The sequence below is a fragment of the Chrysemys picta genome, chromosome 3 (genome assembly GCF_011386835.1).
Source record: "Chrysemys picta bellii isolate R12L10 chromosome 3, ASM1138683v2, whole genome shotgun sequence".
Taxonomy (NCBI): domain Eukaryota; kingdom Metazoa; phylum Chordata; order Testudines; family Emydidae; genus Chrysemys; species Chrysemys picta.
Genome location: NC_088793.1, coordinates 101447385 through 101461032, shown reverse-complemented (window position 1 = coordinate 101461032; position 13648 = coordinate 101447385). Strand labels below are relative to the sequence as shown.

Sequence of the window (13648 nt, the reverse complement as noted above, 5' to 3'; positions counted from 1 at the left end):
AAACTGTCATAGCTCTATTGAAGTCAATGGAGCTATGAGAATTTACATTATCTGAGGATCTGTTCCCACATGTCTACAGGTAACATAATACAGTGGTGCAGTAGCACTTCTATAGTTAAAATTGTATCATGACGTCTGTTTAAAAGTTGACCTTTCTAAATCCCCTAAAATCCACATTCTTAGTCAGATTCCTTTGAAATTTGGTGTGCCTGAGGAGGATGCAGACTAGGATTAATGACCCAAATTAGGGGTCAAAGCTAGGGAACTGCAGAGAGATAACATCTGAAGAAACAGCCATTCTTCAAAAAGTTTCTAGGTATCTTTTGTTGCCTAGAGCTAGAGATAAAACTGTTGATGTGACGCGGGTCAACATGGTCTCAATCTGTCGAGTTTAACCAATGTAGTGCATGGCGCCCACTAAATCTTTGGGGGACCCAAATTGAGAATGGTATTTAAGAAAACGTACATTTTTGTAGTGTGCATGTCAGTGGCGGATTTAGAGTTAGTGGGGCCCTGTGCGCAGCTTCGCTTTAGCCCCTCTTCCCCCTCGGGACCCAGCCAAGTAAAAGAACATTCTCTCTTATCTCCCCTGTGTTTTTCATTCTTTTTTTCTTCATCCTCCTCCTATAATATAAGTAATGGGGAGTAAATGAAAATTAAAGTGAGGTACCTTGATTGGGGCAGGGGGGTGGGGTGCAGGAGGGGGTGCAGGGGTTGGGCTCTGGGCTGGGGCAGGGGGGTGGGGTGCGGGAGGGGGTGCGGGGGTTGGGCTCTGGGCTGGGGCAGGGGGTTGGGGTGCAGGAGGGGGGCAGGGGGGCGGTGCTTACCTGGGGCGGTGCGGCTCCCAAAGTGACTGGCACACACACCCGTCTGGCAGCGGCTCCTAGGTGGGGGGGGAACAGGGGGTCTCGGCATGCTGCTGCCCTCAGGTGCCGCCCTCACAGCTTCCATTGGTCACAGTTCCCAGTCAATGGGAGCTGTGGAATCGGCGCTTGGGGCAGGGGCAGCATGTTGAGACACCCTCCCCCCCCGGGGCCGCAGGGACATGCCGGCCACTTCTGGGAGTGGCACAGAGGGAGGGAGGCAGAGTGAGCAGGGAGCCACCTTAGCTCTGCTGCTGGCACGTCTCTGCATGCCCCTTGGGGGAAGGGGGGCAGCGTGTCTCTGTGCGCTGCCTGTGGTGGGGGCAGTGTGCGGAGCCATCTCCCCCCCACCAGGGCATGCAGAGACGTGCCAGCAGCTGGCCGCTTCCAGGAGTGGTGTGGGGCCACTGGCAATGGCATGCAGGCAGCCTGCTTGCCTGAGCCCTGCTGCGCTGCTGGCCAGGACTTGGGGGAAGGTTGCCAGATGAGATTTGCCCTGCATTTTGGGAGCCCCGTGCCACCACACAGTTTGTTTAATGATCAATCTATTTCTGGTGCATGTGCCAAATACAGAAAAATGGCTGGAGGGTTTTCATTTTGTTCTAGAGCAAGGAGAACACCGTGACGTGGCTGATTTGGGGTACGGCGGTGGCCTCTGTTGGCATAATGTTTTGCCTACTCTCCAGCATCTAACCTGGGGTGGACAAATTTTTTGGGCCAAGGGCCACATCTGGGTGGGGAAATTGTATGCAGGGCCGGGGCAGGGGGTTGGGGTGTGGGAGGGAGTGCGGGGTATGGGAGGGGTGCGGTGTGCAGGTAGGGGCTCAGGGCAAGGGATTGGGGTGCAGGAGGGGTGCGGACTGTGGGAGGGGGCTCAGGGCAGGGGGTTGGGGTGCACGAGGGGTGAGGCAGGGGGCTCAGGGCAGGGAGTTGGGGTGCAGGGTGGGCAGGGTGTACAAGGCGGCTCAGGGCAGGGAGTTGGGGTGCAGGCAGAGTACGAGGTGCACGCAGGGAGTTGGGGGACGGGGTTCAGGAGGGGTTCGGGCTCCGGCCTGGCCCTGCTTACCTAAACCATCTCCACGGTGGCAGCGGTGGGCACCAGGGCCAGGGCAGGCTCCCTGCATGCCTGCCCCGGCCCCAGTTCCGGTCCCCTCCAGGAAGTGCTGCGGCCCCTGGGGGACGGGGGGCGGAGAGCTCCGCGCGCGATGCCCTTGCCATCATCCAGGTTCCTCCCCCGAAGTTCACATTGGCCGCGGTTTCCTGTTCCCGGCCAATGGGAGCTGCAGGGGGTGGTGCCTGGACACAAGGGCAACGCACTGAGTCCTCTGCCCCCCTCCCCAGCCAGGGGTCTGCAGGGATGTGGTGTCGGCCGCTTCTGAGAGCAGCGCGGGGCCCATGGCGCCACGGGGGGCAATCCCCCGGACCGGATCCAAAGCCCTGAGGTGCTGGATCCGGCCCGTGGGCTGTAGTTTGGCCACCCCTGATCTAACCAGTGATTTAAGAGGTTGTTATCTGATGGATATTGTGGTTATTCGCTTGGGTGGAAAAGTTCCGAGCCTTATTCCTGGTGTATATTTCATACAATGTCTGAAAGCAGGATTGGGCCACATCAATTTGTGCCCAGGAGCTGATACTTTTCTCTGATTTGGCTAAGCATCTGAATATTGACTACAGTAACAATGTGAAAGCTATTAATGTGTTTTGGAAGAACATTAATTGGGAAATTGGAGAGTTCATGGCTGACCAGAAAATGTGCCCTGTATGGCTTAGAAACACTTCAAGTTCTGACACCTCTGTGTTTCTCGGAGATGGGGTACAACAGGGCTCAGAGCATCTTTCTCTCAGACATAAAACTGTCAGTAATTTGGAACAGAAACCCTGTCTGGGATTTCTCTCCCTAGCTCTGCCACAAACTCCATCTTCCAAGCATTCTGAAACACAATTGGCAACACCATGCCACTGTAACATCATTGTCCTTCCCTCCCGGCACAGTATGTGAGTCAGGCTATAGGAGTGGGAGGGAAATGATAGCAATGGGAAATGTTTGTATACTAGGGATTGAAGACTTCAGGAAAATGCATTCCCTGCTTGTAGTGGGGAGGTCCTAGGTACAGTAGTAGGGAGTGGCCAGGTTAGAGGTGGTAGGCAGTGACTGAGCCAAGGCATGGCTGGAGAGGCGTGTTGAAGCAGTGCTGATTGGGCACAGTTGGTGTGTGTGTGTGGGAGGGTGACTTTGTGTGCAAAGTACAGGACATGATATGTACAACTGCCTAAATGACTACTAACTCCTACCAACAACATATCTTTTCCTGTTCAGAAACCTAGGAGATTCAATGTCAAAAAACCTACTTTATCGCAGATTTAAGATTGCTTGGTGATATGTCGTCCCCTTGCAGGACACTGAGTTCAGCAAAACTCAAACTTCTGAAAACCAGGAAATGCACAGACCAGATGTCCAGTACAACCTTAACTCTGCCTCTTTCAGCAGTGCCCCAATATGCTCCATTAATACACACATCCCTTTACTCTGCCAACCTCACAGTTACTGAAATGTACAAGCTCTTCACCTCCTTTTACAACCCATTCACTCTCCCTCACAGAATTCCATCTAACACTACTAAAGGACAAAAAGAAAAAGGTGCCTATGCCATGTTCCCTCTGTTCCCCTGGAGCTGGCATTAGCCAATGGGAATTATTTGCATACACACTAGGTGCAGTCAGAGTGTTAGGTATACCCACACTAAATGGTGGAGACAGTAGTTGGACCTGCTTGGTAAAGGTGTGTTTTTGATATGAGGACATGTGTGAATTACTCTGAGTAGTATGACAGAGCTGTGATTATGCTGTGAGATCTGTGATTTTCACCTGCTTGTATGTGAGGAAAGGGAAGAGATGTGTTTGTACCTTCAGGATGCATTATTTTTATGCAGAATTGTGTAGGCTACATCAGTAACAGAGAATAGGGCTTCTGTTACAAAGGATATTGTCAGCATTGAGGTGGAATACGAGAGCATCCTAATGCTTTAATGATGGTTAAGTGAAAGGTTGAGATGGTATCTTGTGAGCAAGTGTAAGGGAGTTGTAAAAGGCTGGGAAATAGTTATTAAATTGTACACATGTGGTAGGTATTCCTTCTGGGGAGTTGGCTAAATGTGTGTGTATCCTGAAACCTACAATGAATGAAGTTCCTGAGTGTATCCTGAATCCTACAATGTCATGGGCCAGTGAGTATGTGCTGTGTGCATATTGAGGCATTGCCCAAAGAGAGAGAGGGAAGGCAACCTTTTTATTTTTTATTTTTATCCTTTAGTAGTGTTAGATGGAATCATGTGGCTAAGACTGGATGGTTAGTAAAAGGAAGTGAAGGAGGTGAAGAACTCGTAGACACAATATATATTGATTTTAGTAAGGCTTTTGACACAGTCTCATAAGCAATGCAATTTACATGAAATTACTATAAGGTGGGTGCACAACTGGTTGAAAAACCGTGCTCAAAGAAAAAACAACAAGGAGTCCTTGTGACTAGTCTCGAAGGTGCCACAAGGACTCCTCATTGTTTTTGCTGATACAGACTAACACGGCTACCACTCTGAAAATGTGCTCAAAGAGTAGTTATCAATGGGTCTCTGTCAAACTGGGAGGGTGTGTCTAGTGAGGTTCTGCAGGGGTCAGTCTTGGGTCTGGGACTATTCAATATTTTCTTTAATGAATTGGATAATGGAGTGGAGAGCATGCTTGTAAAATCTGCAGATGACACCAAGTTGGGTGAGTTTGCAAGAATGTTGGAGGGTAGAATTAGAATTCAAAATGATCTTGACAAATTGGTCTGAATTCAATAAGATGAAATTCAGTCAAGACAAGTGCAAAGTACCTCACTTAGGAAGGAAAAATCAAATGCACAACTACAAAACGGGGGAATAACTGGGTGCATGGTAGTACTTCTGAGAAGGATCGGGGGGGGGGGTTATAGTGGATCACAAATTGAATATGAGTCAACAATGTGATGCAGTTTCCCAAAAAGCTAATATCATTCTGGAATGTATTAATAGGAGTATTGAATGTAAGACACAGGAGGTAATTTTCCCACTATATTCAGCACTGCTGAGGCTTCAGCTGGAATATTATGTCCAATTCTGGGAAAGAGTCCAATGGAGAGCGCAAAATGATAAAAGGGTTAGAAACCCTAATCTATGAGGCAAGATTGTGTGGGCAACCTTAACTGAGTTTCATGGTTTTCAAAAGTTTTGAGTTTTGCTGAACTCAACATTCTGCAGGGGGATGACATACCAGCAAGCAACCTTAACTCTGTGCTAATGTAGTTTTCTGCCCTTGAGTATAAATTGAGTATTAGTCACATTCAAAATTAAATAAAAATAATGATAGCATAAAAGGTTAATAATCCAATTTGCCTTTGTGAGAAGAGTATTGTATGTACCTTTGCTTATGAATGTTAATAACTTAGTGGGGAATTTTTCTTTTATTCAGGACATGGCCTTTCATTATCAAGAGTCCAAAGCAATATAAAAATCTCTCTTTCATGGATGCGATGAACAAATTTAAATGGTCCAGATCAGCAGGTCTCTCCTACAATGAGCTTGTTCTTAGACTGCCAGTGAATGTGAGATGCTCAAAGACTGACAATGCAGAATGGTCGGTAAGTCTAATCCTACATTAGCTGTCCAAGTGCTATTGAAGACATAACAATACTATGAATACAATGGGGTCCTCTCTGAAGAAAACGGGAGTTACTGTGCTTGAATTGATGGGGAATAAGTAGTTGGTTATATGCCTTTCCCTCCACTTCTCATGGTTGTTGAAAAACAGTTGAAAAGGTTTGGAAAAGTTGGAATATATTATCACTATTTTCCTTCCTTGAGCACTGACAGGATATTAAACGACTGAAAAATCAGTACCCTAGCCAGTCCATGGAATTAGTAATAGAAAAAGGAGCCTTTCATCACCTCTGGGCCATAGGTCATGGAGTCTACATCTCTCACCCTAGGAGTTGGTCTCCTAGCTCAGTGATGAGGTGTGTTAGTAGGCCAGGAAAGGGAAATTCACATTGTTTGCCATATTTTCTCTGTGTCCGGTTGCAGGATTTCAGTCTCCAAGGATATTCCTTTCTGATTCTCCCTGAGCACTAAATTCACTTTGAAATGTAAAGTAAATAGTAATCCTCCACTGAGCTCTAAATGTCTATTGACATTTTAACAGTCCCTCTGGGAAAAAATGAATGGCATGGCTATTGAACTTGCATTGACAAAGCACCATTACAACGCCAATGTAGTATCAGTGGAGGAGACATTGAAAAAATAAATGTGCATTGACACTCTATTGCATATTTGACTCCATTATAAACAGATTCATGCATCAATTCTCCTCTGTATGTGACCTCTGCTGAGCATGAGAGGGGAGTGCATCATGGACCCAGTTATGTGCTTGATTCTCTGCTTACCCAGCATGGGCATGAGCTAGAGAAGCCTAGACACAGCTCTATGTCATTGGTGATATGATCTGTAAGCACAGAGCTGTCAGTGGTGGCCTGGCAAAGCAGCACTCTCGTCCCAACCCTGAATAGCTCCCTCCATCTCCCACACCAATAAGAGTGGGGACTACTGGCATAGGAGATTTATGCCATTGGGGGAGTTTCCATCCTCCAGGGGAATTCTGTACTCACTAAAATCCAACCCCCTTATACCTGTTGAGAGTTTCAAAAGGGCAGGAGTATAATGCAGAATCTGGCCTTCAATGTCCCTAGAATTCTTAGAGTTGTCATATTCATACATTATAAGAGAATCTAACATTGACCAGATTGGCATGTCTTTGGGATGGACCTGAAATAATTCATGGTTCACCATCAGTACAGGTCTAATTATGCATAGTATGATACTCACCTTCATTGAAGTTGTATAGTGTATGAGAGATTTTTATGAGATGTCTGTAAAATAGTTGTGATTTCATTCTAATGCTTGCTATACTACTGAAATTCTATGAAAAGTAATTACAGACACTACATGCAAAATGCTCACTGATCATGGTTAAATAGCTTGGCTGCTTTAATCTACTTAAAACAATAGTGAACACAAAATGCACAGCCAACATAATTTCATTATTTTTTTTTTCGGGGTTCTAGCTAAGAGGCTGGAAATCATATATGGAAATTATATCAGATATGAGGAGGATTTTCTATTTTCTCTGCTCTTCACTTATTAGACAGCACTGTTCCTTTATATTCCAGAATACAGTAGCAATATTTGCAGCATTACAGACCCAAGGCGGTATGATCTCAGTAGGAGCTGAGGGTGATTGGCTCTGTTTTTATCATTAGTTTCTTTTTCCACCAGGTTACGTCCATTAAAGCTAAGAGCAGGATTTATTTATTTTCTTTCTTTCTTTCTTTCTTTCTTTCTTTCTTTCTTTCTTTCTTTCTTTCTTTCTTTCTTTCTTTCTTTCTTTCTTTCTTTCTCATAACCAGTATTGCAGTTAGCCATCCTTCAACAAGATTAAGATAAGAGCTCCATACTGGGTCAGACCAATGGTCCATCTATCCCAGTATCTTGTCGCTGACAGTAACCCATACCTGAACTTCATGGGGACTGTACAGAACAGGGCAGCTGGAGTGATCCATCCCGTTCTTCCTCTCATGGCTTCTGGTAGTCAGAGGTTTATGGTCTCCCCAAGCATGGAGCTGCAGCCATACCCATCTTGGTTAATAGCCATTTAACATCTCTAGTTCTTTTTTTGAATCCAGTTATACTTTTGGCCATCTCAACATTGCATGGCAGGGAGTTACACAGGTTAATTGTGAAGTGTGTGAAAAAATACTTCCTCTTGTTAATATTAAACATGCTGCATATTAATTTCATTGGGTAACCCCCTGGTTTTTGTATTGTGGGAAAAGGTAAATAACACTTCTCTATTCACTTTTTCCACACCATTCATGATTTTATATCACATCCCCCCTTAGTCATCTATTTTCTAAGATGAAGAGCCCTAATCTTTTTAGTCTCTCCTCATATGGAACCGTTCCATACTCTTGATCATAGAATCATGAAGTGTAAGACTGGAAGGGACCTCAATTTGTCATCTAATCAAGTCCCCTGAATTCAAGGCAGGGCTACGTAATAACTAGGCCATTCCTGACTGGAGTTTTTCTAACCTGTTCTTAAAAACCTCCACAACCTACATAGGCAATTTGTTCCACTGCTTAACTACCCTGACAGTTAGGAAGTTAAATAAAGTTTTTCCTAATGTCCAAACCTAAACCTCCCTTTCTGCAATTTAACCCATTGCTTCTTATCCTATCCTCAGAGGTTAAGGAGAATAGTTTTCCACCTCCTCCTTATAACAACCTTTAAAGTACTTGAAAACTATTATGTCCCCACCTCTACCCTTCTCTTCTCCAGACTAAACAAACCCAGTTTTTTCAATTTTCCTTCATAGGTCATGTTTTCTAGACCTTTAATCATTTTTGTTGCTCTCCTCTGGACTTTCTCCAATTTGTCCACTTCTTTCCTAACTATATTCTTTTTGAGATGGAGTGACCAGAACTGGACACAGTATTCAAGGTGTTGGTGTATTATGGATTTATATAGTTGCATTATGATAGTTTCTGTCTTATTTTCTATCCCCTGCCTGATAGTTCCTAACATTCTGTTAGCTTTTTGACCACTGCTGCTCATTGAGCTGAAGTTGTCAGAGAACTGCCCATGATGACTCCCAGATCTTTTTCTTGAGTGGTAACAGCTAATTTAGAACCCATCGTTATATATGTATAGTTGGGATTGTGTTTGCCAACATGCATTACTTTGCACTTATCAGTGTTGAATTTCATCTGCTTTTTATTTCCTACTCACCCAGTTTTGTGAGATCCCCTGTAACTCTTCGCAGTCATCTCTGTGTTAAACTATCTTGAATAATTTTGTATCATCTACAAACTTTGTCACTTCATTGTTTGTTCCCTTTTCCAGATCATTAAAGAATACATTGAACAGCACAGGTCCTAGTACAGATCCTTGAGGGAGCTCGCTGTTTACCTCGCTCCATTGTGAAAACTGACCATTGGTTCCTACCCATTGTTTCCATCTTTCATCCAGATACTGAACAACCTTCCAGTCACCTGGTACAGAGGCTCATTTCAGTGATAGGTTACGTACTACAGTTAGTAGTTCTGCAATTTCATATTTGAGTTCCTTCAGAACTCTTAGGTGAATGCCATCTTCTCCTGGTGACTTCTTATGGTTTAATTTATCAATTTGTTCTAAAACTTCTTCAATTGACTCATCAATATGGGACAGTACTTCAGATTTCTCACCCAAACAGGGTAGCTCTGATGTGGATATCTCCCCCTCATCCTCTGCAGTGAAGACTGATGAAAAGAGTTCATTTAGCTTCCTTGCAAAGACCTTGTCTTCCTTTAACGCCCTGGTCATCCAGAGGCCTTACTGCTTATTTGGTAGGCTTCACACTTCTGATATACTTACAAACATTCTTACGGTTAGTTTTTGCATCTTTAGCAAGTTGCTTCTCAAATTCTTTCTTGGCCTGCCTTATTTTACTTTTATTTTTCACTTGCCAGAGTTTGCACACCTATCCTATTATCCTTATTTAGAAGGATTTGAGTCCTAAATTTTAAATGATGCCTTTTTTCCCCCTCTAACAATCTCCATTACTCTACTGTTTAGCAATGATGGCATTCGTTTGGTCCTCTTATTATCTTCTCTGATTTGGGGTATACATTTAGTGCAGGGGTTCCCAAACTTGGTTCGCGGCTTGTTCAGGGTAAGCTCCTGGTGGGCCGTGACATGCTTTGTTTACCTGAGCGTCCACAGGTACAGCCACTCGCAGCTCCCAGTGGCTGCGGTTTGCCGTTCCTGGGTAATGGGTGCTGCGGGAAGCTCTGTGGCTCTGTGGATGAGGGGAAAGCAGTGGACGTGTTATTCCTTGACTTTGGCAAAGCTTTTGATACGGTCTCCCACAGTATTCTTGCCAGCAAGTTAAAGAAGCATTGGCTGGATGAATGGATTATAACGTGGATAGAAAGCTGGCTAGATCATCGGGATCAACGGGTAGTGATCAATGGCTTCATATCTAGTTGGCAGCTGGTATCAAGCGGAGTGCCCCAAGGGTTGGTCCTGGGACTGGTTTTGTTCAATATCTTCATTAATGTGGATGGCGTGGATTGCACCCTCACCAAGTTTGCAGATGACACTAAACTGGGAGGAGTGGTAGATGTGCTGGAGGGTAGGGATAGGATACAGAGGGACCTAGACAAATTAGAGGATTGGGCCAAAATAAATCTTATGAGGTTCAACAAGGACAAGTGCAGAGTCCTGCACTTAGGATGGAAGAATCCCATGCATTGCTACAGACTAAGGACAGAGTGGCTAGGCAGCAGTTCTGCAGAAAAGGACCTAGGGGTTACAGTGGACGAGAAGCTGGATATGAGTCAACAGTGCGTCCTTGTTGCCAAAAAGGCTAACAGCATTTTGTGCTGTATAAGTAAGAGAATTGACAGCAGATCGAGGGACGTGATCATTCCCCTCTATTTGACATTGGTGAGGCCTCATCTGGAGTACCGTGTCCAGTTTTGGGCCCCACACTACAAGAAGGATATGGAAAAATTGGAAAGAGTCCAGCGGAGGGCAACAAAAATGATTAGGGGGCTGGAGCACATGCCTTATGAGGAGAGGCTGAGGTAACTGGGATTATTTAGTCTGCAGAAGGGAAAAATGAGGGGGTATTTGATAGCTGCTTTCAACTACCCGAAAGGCCGTTCCAAAGAGGCTGGATCTAGACTGTTCTCAGTGGTAGCAGATGACAGAACAAGGAGTAATGGTCTCAAGTTGCAGTGGGGCAGGTTTAGGTTGGAAATTAGGAAAAACTTTTTCACTAGGAGGGTGGTAAAGCACTGGAATGGGTTATCTAGGGAGGTGGTGGAATCTCCTTCCTTAGAGGTTTTTAAGGTCAGGCTTGACAAAGCCCTGGCTGGGATGATTTAGTTGGGGATTGGTCCTGCTTTGAGCAGGAGGTTGGACTTGATGACCTCCTGAGGTCCCTTCCAACCCTGATATTCTATGATTCTATGTGACTGTTTATTTTCAGTACTGTAAGGGGAGAGCAACTTCAAAAAAGGCCCATCAAGCTACAAGCCCATCTGTTGCATTTTCAAAGGCTAAAAAAATGTGTGTCCTAAGCTACTGGATTCTCATTTTTCATGGAACTCCTTTATGTATCTCAAACATATTCATGTTTCTTTTTAATTCAAGTTGTTGCTCATCTTAATGGGGAGTCCACAGCAGGAAACACACACCCAAACAGTGTACACCAGTCCCCTCTTATGTCAAAGCGGGCAGACAGGGGGTTGTGGGAGCTGCATCACAATGACATTGAGGTCACAAGGAGGACTCTCTGAAGGTTATAGTCCATCATCATTATTGTGTGCGATAGTCCCTTCCATTTCACTCTTTGAGGGGATGTGCAGAAGAAAATGCAAGTGAGGACAACATGAAAGCAGCTGCTCCTGAAGAAACCATGCGCTAGATCCACAAGGGGACTTAGGCACCTAAAGCCCAGTTTTAAGCACCACTGCCAATCTACAAAGCCCCGACTCAGCTGCCACCTAACTCATTTTGTGCCTAATTTTTTTGCTGTGGAAGTTCCCAAGATACCTAAGTTTCTGCCTCTGGGCACGTGCACAGCTGCCTCACTCAAGGTACCCGGATGCCTATCTTCCACCTGAGCCCCAATGTGATCCATGAATCAGTAAAAGATCAACATCCTTCTGCCTATAGGGCCCAATTCAGTAGGCATGCTCAGAGGCTATCTAGCACTATACAAAACAAATCAGGGGCGGAGAAGGGGTAGTGGTAAAGGAGGCCCCTCCCTCATCACCTTTAGCCCAGTGATTAGGGTGGTCACCTAGGATGTGGGAGATGCCCAGTTCAAGTGCCCCCTCTGCCCGATGAGAAGAAGGGATTTAAACTGGGATCTACCACCTCTCAGGTGAGTGCTTTAACCATTGGGCTATATATAGAGAGACTCATTCTTTCTCTGGCCCAATTAATATGTAATTAAAGTGGAACAACTTCAACAGGAGAGATGGAGAAAGACCTACATCAGAATATCCCCAGCCCTTCTGTGTGGAGTTGCCCTTAATGGACTGACTGCAAAGGAGCTATGCTGACTTATACCAGCTGAGAATCTGATCCAGAATATATTGATGTGCTGATTGAGTTTGACAACTACAGATGCACTACCATAGTATAAATGTTAAATAATGTTTCTGATGGAAACATTGGACTACTTAGGTAGTTTCTATTTTATTATCTTATATGATAGAAAATCTGATCATTTTCAATATTTTTTTAATTGTAGATCCAAGGCATGACAGCTATACCTCCGGAAATTGAGAGACCATACAAGACAGAGCCAGTAATATGTATCTCATCTTCCTATTTACATTGCAGTCTATTCCTTAATCTGTTATTCATTGCATGTGTCACAGTCAGTACCCTCGGGAACAGTTGGCCCTTTGTATAATAAATTAATTGTTTTCATGTATGTTCTGTATGTCATGCAACTCCAGATATGTTTGCACTGTTGCTATTGTAGATTTATTTTTTTACATATTAATAAAGTAAATTTACTAGTCCAAAATAAAATGTTTAAGTCTTCTGAAAACTCTGTTTATTTTGTTTTTTTAATGTACAGTATGTGTAAAGAACAGTAGGTACATTGCTACGTTACATTATCAAAATTGTTTCCCCTACAGTTTTGTTACAGCTTATCCTGGCTTTTCACACAGTGTTTCTAGAAACAGATCTGTATCCAGATAAAATTAATAAACTAAAATTTAAGTAGTTCACCTTAATCAACATGGAGTGTGCTGTATTATTTTGTCTTGGTTCTTGAGACATGTAAGTGATGAAGACCACTGATATAGGGCTTGATCCTGCAAACACTTATGTACCTGAGTAACTATACACACGTTGGGATGGCTCTCCCCCTGCTGCAGTAGAATTCCCAAGAGAGGGCTTTTGGGGAAGGAATTTCGGCAGGAAATCCCTTGCAGATTCTCTCCATCATAGTCCCTTTGAGGGGAGACAGGGTGCAGGGTTTGTCCTCCATGGAAAATGGTGCAGGGATCATTGTAGAGGCCAGAACTATCCATGCAGAGACACTTTGTCTTTGCATGGGCTCTGGCCCCAGGAACCCTCCTTCCCAGCTTCTGGGCAGTGGAGTGTAGTTTCTCCCCTGAGGTGTAGCACAAGCCTCCTCTCTGAGCTTGCTAATCAGAGTGGCTTTTCTCTGCCAGCATGGATTGGGTCCTGAGTTCTTCGTTGCAATGCCTGGTGCCTCCACCCAAGGTGTCTCTTCTCTGTGCCTGGGACACAAGGGGTGCTGTTTCAGGGAAACAACTAAGGGATATCTGCACTAAACTTGTATCCTAACGGATTAGGAGCTTCTGGAATGAATCACAAAGACCCAGTATATCATTTTAAAGTAAGATTCCACAGACCACTGGTTTAATCTTGCAACTCTCAGAACACAGCATGCCACTTCACCCTTTGTAGCTAACTGCCCTCTCCAGTCAATACCAAAACCTGGGCTGGAGTAACGTGACCCGGCTGCTATACTTGGTACTCTAAAAGACTGGCAAAGATCACGGAATGGATTTTCCACAAACACTATGGATTCTACGATGGCACAACTGTAGCACTATTGCTATGTTCCCATAGAGCCATAGTATACAGACAGAAGGTGTTTTTCCATTGAAAGAATTA

The 13648-nt window shown here is 44.6% G+C and overlaps 1 protein-coding gene across 3 annotated transcripts in view; it reads left to right on the top strand.

The window, feature by feature from the left end:
• MOXD1 (monooxygenase DBH like 1) overlaps positions 1-12735 on the top strand; it is a 95323-nt gene extending 82588 nt beyond the window's left edge. For all 3 annotated transcript variants that reach the window (XM_024113466.3, XM_005280286.5, XM_065588650.1), the window contains 2 exons: positions 5349-5517; positions 12240-12735. In XM_024113466.3, coding sequence (XP_023969234.1) covers positions 5349-5517; positions 12240-12404 — 334 coding nt within the window. In that variant the 3' untranslated portion in view covers positions 12405-12735. The remainder of the gene's footprint in view (positions 1-5348; positions 5518-12239) is intronic.
• The last annotated feature ends 913 nt before the right edge of the window (positions 12736-13648 follow it).